The following is a 7,660-nucleotide window of genomic DNA, read 5'->3' as shown; positions in this document are numbered from 1 at the left end:
GGTGTCATCCACCCTATTGTCCATCGTCCAACAATCAACACGACAACATATGAAAAGTGAAGAACTGTCAACTTCAATCTTTTGATGTTGTCCAAGTGATGCTTTATGAACCATTATGATGTTCAAATATTTAGAGTCAAAGTCTTCATCATTTGATGTAGATTATGCCATAACTTCATTTTGATATTGAATGTTTTTCGGGTAGCCTTTGATAAGAGTTATTTGTAAAGCCTTGTTGTTCAATATCTTGCAAATAACCAAGTACTCAGAGGGAAGCAAACTCAATCATTTTGATGAGCTCCATGAATTCTTCTAAGTTCTCAACTTTGACAATTGTTCTAAACCTTTATGAGCACTTCAGAATGAATGAACATGTCTGTTTCTTAAAGTAATAAACACTGAAACACTAAAGTAGAATGTTAGTCATCACTTACACCCATCATCCTTTTAATTTACATTCGTAATAGTTTGTCATAATTAAAACTAAGGATATGGATTCAACAATTTTAATCTTCGGAATTTCATTCCCGAGTCTCTTTATGGGACGACTTCTAGTTCCTCTCCTATTTCCAAGGGTGCTTCTTGGCCTTCTTCTTCTCGAGGTTCCGATAGTTGCTGTGCATAACTCGCAACACTTATTCTCAATAACAAATGTTCATCTATGACTCTAGTTGCATGAATATTTAGCAAATCATTTGACCCATAGGTAGATAGTTTGATGTTTGAAATCTTCTAGAGTTCCATCTAATTGGAATATGTGTGTTCCTATCGTTAGTGGTTCTGGCTTGCTAGTGAATGCTCCCTTTCTTGCAATAGCCATCACTTCTTCAAGGTCTTCTTTTCTTACACTATTAAGTACACTAAACTCTCAAAGCTGAGTTTTAATAATAATTGAAATAGATTGGAAAGTTACCAAAAGGGATTGAATAGTAACTGGCTATGATTTTTTTTTTTGCAAAAAATTACATAACTTCTAAAAATTTGAATTTTTTATCACACAATTTATTTAAATGAAACTGCAATCTAATTTTAAAAATGGCCATAAAAATATAATTTAAGTTTTATAAATGATAGGGAAATAAAAAATGTCAATAAGATAATAAGATATTCTTTTCGTATTCTTTCTAATACACTTTTAACTATTACTTGAAATTCATCATAAAAATGATAAATTGTGCAATTGGCACTCATTATTATTTAATAAATTTTATTTGAGATTTTATAATTTTTAATAAATATTAATCATATCATATACTAATAATAAGAGATGACGTGTTTGAATTTTGAAAAAATGGATTTGGTCACACTTCTTAAGTAACATTAGATATCACATCATGAAGCAAATTAGGAAACTGCTTAGCGCAGATCTCAGGGCCAAAAAGTTACTACGAAAACGGTCAAATGTAGTGAACCCACCAAGAATCCCCGTTGCATTCCCAAAAAATCACTGTAATAAAATCACAGGCGAAGCGTCACAGTCACTCCCTCTCCTCACACAAAAAAAGTGAAACCCCCCACACCACACCCAACCCTCACCTTAGGGTTCCTCTGTTCTTCTTCTAACCCAACAAGAAAAAAAAATCACATTCCCCAAAACACCCTTCTCGCTCCGCATGGCGAAAACGAGGCCAGGCAGAAAGGACGTGGACTCATACACCATAAGAGGAACCAACAAGATCGTCCGAGGTAACACACGCCAACCCTTTTGCGTTTTCTCGTTGAAAAACGGTCCCTTTCCCTGTTTTTGTGGCTGCCCACGATGATGATGATGATGCTGATGTCGTTTTGAAGGCGAGAGCTATCGTTTAAGAAAATGTTTGGGTTTTGCAGCTGGAGACTGTGTTCTGATGCGGCCCTCGGACACGTCGAAGCCCCCTTACGTGGCGCGCGTGGAGATGATCGAGCAGGATAATAGGAACAACGTGAAGGTGCGTGTGAGGTGGTACTACAGGCCGGAAGAGTCGATTGGTGGTCGGAGACAGTTCCATGGTGCGAAAGAACTGTTCCTCTCCGACCACTACGATGTGCAGAGCGCGCACACCATTGAGGGCAAGTGCGTGGTGCACTCTTTCAAGAACTACACTAAGCTTGAGAATGTGGGTGCTGAGGATTACTATTGTAGATTCGAGTACAAGGCCGCTTCTGGGGCTTTTACCCCTGACCGTGTTGCTGTGTGAGTTGTTTTTTCCTTTTTGAAAAAAAAATGTGTTTTGGTCCCTCAAATTGATGAGAGAAAGTTCGATTTTAGTAGTGCCTATGAGAATTTAATACAGTTTTAGTTTTTCATTTTAGCACAAACGGAAAACACATTTATTTTGTACCTGGTTTTAGTCTCTAAGAATTTAATAAGTTTTTAGTTTTTGCATTTTAAGAGGATCACATGTTTTTAGTACCTGGTGAGGGAGTGATAGGAAACCACAGCAATTTCGGAAATGTAGAGACTAAAAGCCTATTAAATGTTTATAGGGACTAAAATTGAATTTTGAGGGACTAAAACATATTTTTACCTTTTTTTATTATTTTTTTTTTTGGGGGGGGGAGGGGGTGGTTATTGATTGTGGGGATGGGTATTTTGGGTTTCAGGACTGATGGGGTTCCTGTTTTTTTTTTTTTGGGGGGGGGGGGGGGCGGGGGGGCTTTTTTGGTTTGTGTTTTGAAGGTATTGCAAATGTGAGATGCCTTATAACCCGGATGATCTCATGGTACAATGTGAAGGGTGCAAGGATTGGTAAGACTCGGTTTATTCTGATTTACTTTGTTTGGAGTTTGGATTTTGTTTATGTATGTGGAATTTGAGAAATAGATGTTATTTACTGGGTTGAAGGGATTATGTGATTCCAGCGCCTGCAGAATGAACGCCGTAAAGGGTGTTAAGGTGTTGTAAAGGTCAAATTTGGTAGTAAAATGAGAAGGGGAATGGTTGTGACAACAGGAAGCTCATAGAAAATGTAAGATGTCTCCCATGTTCCAATAATTGTTCTAAAACTCTTAAAAAACCCTATTTGGCCTATGCAAGGTTTTTGCATGTTAGTCTTGAAAAAGCATTTTACTTGTGCAATAAAAAAAGAACTGAGAAGAAGGAAAGAGTGAATAAATAAAGGATTCTTCTACACACAGCCAAAAAATTCAGTGACATGAATTTTCTCTCTGGCTGAAAGGGCCATTGTGTTTGTGTGTGGCTGTTGTTATTATGACTATGGGTTCTGTTGTTTCTTTTATCTGATAGATAGTCATTTTCGTACTTGAATGTGTAGAGCGCTGACAAATTCGTCCCGAAAGATGAAAATTCAAATTTTAGTTCTCGAAAGTGAACAAAGTATGACAAATCTATCTATCCGTTAACTTCCATCTGTTACCGTTAATGAAAAAGCCTATGTGACACATTCACGGACAAATTTGTAATCATTCTACACATTCAAGAATGAAAATAACTATTTACCCAAAATATAATTTAATGTTCCTCTTTCCTCTTTTTTTAATTGTTGCAAGTATAACATTACAATAAGACTTAAAAAATAGGAAAACAAGCATAAATTACAACAAACATAATAAACATAATATTGATTAATAAACATAATTTGTCTATTACTCTGAAATTTCTATTGTGATAACATTAAGTAATGACAAAATCAAGTTGAGTCTCATTTTTTGGTAAGGATTAACTTAATGGCTGTGAATTTTTGTTTGAGTCTCATATTTTGGATAAGGTATTGTCGCATTAGAAATTTCAGAGCAATAGACAGATTATGCTTATTAATGAATATTATGCTTATTATTATGTTTGTTCTAAGTTATGCTTGCTTTCCTATTTTCTTAAGTGCTTATTGTAATTTAGGTTTGCAACGATTAAAAGATGGGGGAAGATGAAAAATAATTATGTTTTGGATAAATAGTCATTTTCGTCCCTGAATGTGTAGAGTGCTGACAAATTCGTCCCTGAATGTGCCACGTAGGTTCTTTCATTAACTCCAATGGACGGAAGTTAGTGGATGAATGAATTTGTCGTACATTTTTCACTTTCGAGGACTAAAATTTGAATTTTCATCATTCAGAGACAAAAATGACTATTTATCCTAAATTGAATGATGCAGAGGCTTATTCCGTCCGCTGATTGGTTTCACAGTAGTGGTAAAAATTATACTTAGACATGTTTTTTATATCGATGTTTATGTAATATTGGGGATGCAAATTTTGGTGCACTCATGGCATTCACTAAATTATACTTAGACATGATTTTTATATCGATGTTTATGTAATATTGGGGATGCAAATTTTGGTGCACTCATGGCATTCACTCTTAACTTTGTTGACATCACTTTGAAGAGTGTTAAATATAATGAGTGTTCAAAGAATCGTCCTATTGTGGATTTCCATATCTGTTGATGTCGCTATATGTTTTATAGAACACATATTTCAATCTTTGTAGGTTTCTTGTAGGTACCATCCTGCTTGCATGGGCATGACTATTGAAGAAGCTAAGAAACTAGATCATTTTGTATGTTCCGAATGTTCATCTGATGATGATATGAAGAAACCCCAAGCTACATTTTCTGCATCACTGGGAGCTGATGGCAAGGTGACTTACTGGATCCATTTCCATATAATTACTACTATGTTCTTATTACTTATTGTTCCCATTATATGACTAAGACATTGATTTTCTGTTAATTTGTTTCCCCTTGGCAATGATATGGGGAGGGGAGTGGGGACACATTGATGAAAAACAATTGACCAATTTAACATATGGCGTAGCATTTAAAGTTTGATGGGAAAAGAGGATTATTTTTCTTGAAAATATTTACCCTTATTGAACCTAGTTTTGAGATTGGCCATACATTGCAGCTAGTTTTCCACCAGTTAGCATGGATTTCTTCCTTTTCCATATAGTTGCAAAACCAAGAAGATATTGGTGTTTTGATTGAGACACATGCAAAAGTACCAGACATGTGTATGTTAACCAGTATCATGTGCACTTCTCCTGTTTTGATACCTAACTTTGCACTATTCATTCTTAGTTCAAACTGTGGGACAGCTAAAAGTAATATACGGATATGGGTGCCTATTGTTGCCTTTACTTTAAAATATAAACTTTCTTTTGCTAATCAATACTTTGAAGGTTGCAACTATTTTGTTTGAGATATAGATTTATCAGTATAGCCTTTGCTATATTGATTTCCTTATGATTATCACACGTATTCACTTCACCAAATAAATCTGAATCCTTTTTTCTTGTATTTTTTTCACTATATATAACTCTCATCTGCATTTTCTGAGTTAAGTCAATATATAGTCAGGTTCATGGTGAGCCCTAATGCGGCACTATATCCACAATTCTAAAGATAAATTTGAAATGATAAAATTTGCATATTATAAAATCTGATGGTTTTGTTGCCATCATTGAAAATGAAAACTAATAGCCAGATAAGAGAACACACTTAACAAGGCAATTTTTATTAAGGAAAAATATTTGTGGTGAAATGGAGTTACAGGTAAAATATAAACAAGCTCCAATAAACTCATTCTCAAATGGTAGACCCAAACACTGGTCAGGAAATTATCTTATAGGTGATCTAGTTTCCTTTATTATTTTATTTTGGATATCAGTTACTAAGAGTTTGTTTTACAAAGAAACATCACCAATTTGTTTACAAATTCACATTTAAGTGTTGTAAAACTAAATTTTCTTTCTGCATGCCTCTTGGGATGTGGTTTTGACTAATTTTGACTTAGCCAATCTGCTCATAATTTTAATAATATGTACCATGAAAAACCAGCATCTTCTTTCAATTTGTGAGGGGATATACATGTAGGCATATGGGGGCTTAGATTGATGACTATTCTGCTACAGATCTTTATATTCATTCATTCATTTTGCCTCGTATGCATTTCGATTTGTTGGTAGTTCTTAATATAATAATTTTGTGGTTCAACTAGCCTCTCGAAGAATATATATGAGAAGTGGACATTTGATTTTTGAAGTCATGACATGACCATTACTTATTGGTTAACAAGCGACTGCTTTGAGTTTCTTGTTGATAAGTATATAATTTATATCACCCAGTACTATTATATTATTTTTAAATGCCATTAAGCTGGTTCTTTAAATTAAATAGGTTTACAAATTTCTATGCAATATTTAATTCAAATCTGAATTTTAATTACATCAAACTATTTTGTGAAGAGCAATAAAATGTTTACCAAGATGTGGTTGAGGTTATAAATTGAAGACTAAATGCAAAAGTTTCCTCTCTGTCACTATTGTGCAAGTTATTTAAGTTTGATCTTCCCCCAATTTTTATGTCTGCATGAAAGTTATTTAATTTTGGTCTTCCTCCCATTTTTTTTACTTTTGTGCTTGGTGCATTTTTTTGCAAATGACACTGCTGAATTTGGGGTGATAGTTGAATCATGTAAGGTATTGTAGCAAAGTCTTATGTTTCCTAAGGACTTATCTCTACTTGTCATTTTTTGTTTTAGATTTCTTGGACTTTTTTACTACGGTATAGACTGTAGTGTCTTATGGTAGCTAGCATTTAGAGTGGTGATTTAAGATTTTATGACAACAAATTGGAAACTCTTGGGAACCGTTTGGTTTGACAAACGTTTGAGTAAATATTTGTCTTTGTTTTATATTTCTATTTTTGATTACAAAAATGGTCACAATTTATACTCTTTCCTATTTTCAAAAGTTTGTATAGGAAAAAATGAAAACAACTTAATTTTATTTTTATTTTTATTATGTTTTGAGTTTTCACTGTCTTTTGTACAAACTTTTAAAACCAGTAAACAAAATAAAAATAACGTGACATTTTTGTAATCAAAAGTGGAATAAAAAGTTATGAGGGTTTAATTCGGTTGGTTGAATATGGTGTGTGAGTTGTTGTAAACTCTTGACAAGGTCTTCGATTTCCGCTGATAAAATAAAAACGGTGTTTCTCAAACCATAGGGGATGACAAAATAATTGATAGACAGACAGATTTGCTTATTGGATAATGGTATTATTAGAATTCAAATTTTGAATTTTCAGGTGGAGCCGAAGCGGCGGAAGAGATGACCATGTGAGGTGTGTGTGGTTCTTGCTTAATTTGGCTGGCTCTATGGTAGCTTTTGTGTGTTGTACGGCTTCTTCTAGAGGCTATAAACATTGATTTCATGTATTTGATTCAGGTTATTATGTATCTATCCGTTTTACATTTTGTTATGACAGTTCATCTGTTTTTCCTTTTGTCCATTGATGAGAACTCCGATCCAAGTGTTAATTCTTGAGATGGCATCAAACCTTAAAAACCAAGTACAGCGCAATTGTTAGTTTAAAATGTTGGTTCCTTTTTAGTGGCTAGCTATTGTTTGGTTAAAAATAGTTTCTACGGCTAAGCAAATGCTACAACTGGAGCCGGCTTTAAATTCTACGGTTAAGTGTATTTTAGATATATAATTATTTTAGTTTAATTAGTGATTTTTAAGTTTGAATTTTAGATATATAATAAATATTTTGAACAAAGTTTGTTCTTATGGATGTCCTACCTTGCATCATTGCCTTAGGTACCATATATGAATCGATAACAACTTAATTCTCGACATATAGTCTAATCAATAATTTTAGCTTTTATATTATATTTGTAAGGTTTTAATTCGTCTATGAAGCTTGTATTATTAGTC

At 33.8% G+C, this 7,660-nt stretch overlaps 1 protein-coding gene across 5 annotated transcripts; it reads left to right on the top strand.

The window, feature by feature from the left end:
- Nucleotides 1-1,387: 1,387 nt before the first annotated feature.
- On the top strand, nt 1,388-7,317 carry LOC114416804 (chromatin remodeling protein EBS-like). 5 transcript variants are annotated; one of them, XR_003667588.1, is made up of 5 exons: nt 1,388-1,686; nt 1,831-2,173; nt 2,660-2,728; nt 2,842-2,948; nt 4,438-4,579. XR_003667588.1 is itself a non-coding variant. In XM_028381826.1 (5 exons), the coding sequence occupies exons 1-5, from the start codon at nt 1,614-1,616 to the stop codon at nt 7,053-7,055; spliced, it is 651 nt and encodes a 216-aa protein (XP_028237627.1). In that variant the 5' UTR covers nt 1,411-1,613; the 3' UTR covers nt 7,056-7,317. The 5 variants fall into 5 exon arrangements, 2 of the variants coding, with proteins under 2 accessions (XP_028237628.1, XP_028237627.1); XR_003667589.1 differs by having other exon boundaries at nt 4,427-4,565; XR_003667590.1 differs by lacking the exon at nt 2,842-2,948 and adding an exon at nt 7,029-7,317 and having other exon boundaries at nt 1,393-1,686; nt 4,427-4,576.
- Nucleotides 7,318-7,660: the final 343 nt, after the last annotated feature.

Source organism: Glycine soja, chromosome 6 (genome assembly GCF_004193775.1).
Source record: "Glycine soja cultivar W05 chromosome 6, ASM419377v2, whole genome shotgun sequence".
In the NCBI taxonomy this organism is placed as follows: domain Eukaryota; kingdom Viridiplantae; phylum Streptophyta; class Magnoliopsida; order Fabales; family Fabaceae; genus Glycine; species Glycine soja.
This window is presented reverse-complemented; position numbering and strand designations above follow the sequence as displayed.

Coding starts and splice junctions, on each gene's coding strand:
- LOC114416804 (XM_028381826.1), top strand. CDS start 1,614: ATGGCGAAAACGAGGCCAGGCAGAAAGGACGTGGACTCATACACCATA. Junction 1,687..1,830: donor AACCAACAAGATCGTCCGAG/GTAACACACGCC, acceptor TGGGTTTTGCAG/CTGGAGACTGTGTTCTGATG. Junction 2,174..2,659: donor ACCCCTGACCGTGTTGCTGT/GTGAGTTGTTTT, acceptor TGTGTTTTGAAG/GTATTGCAAATGTGAGATGC.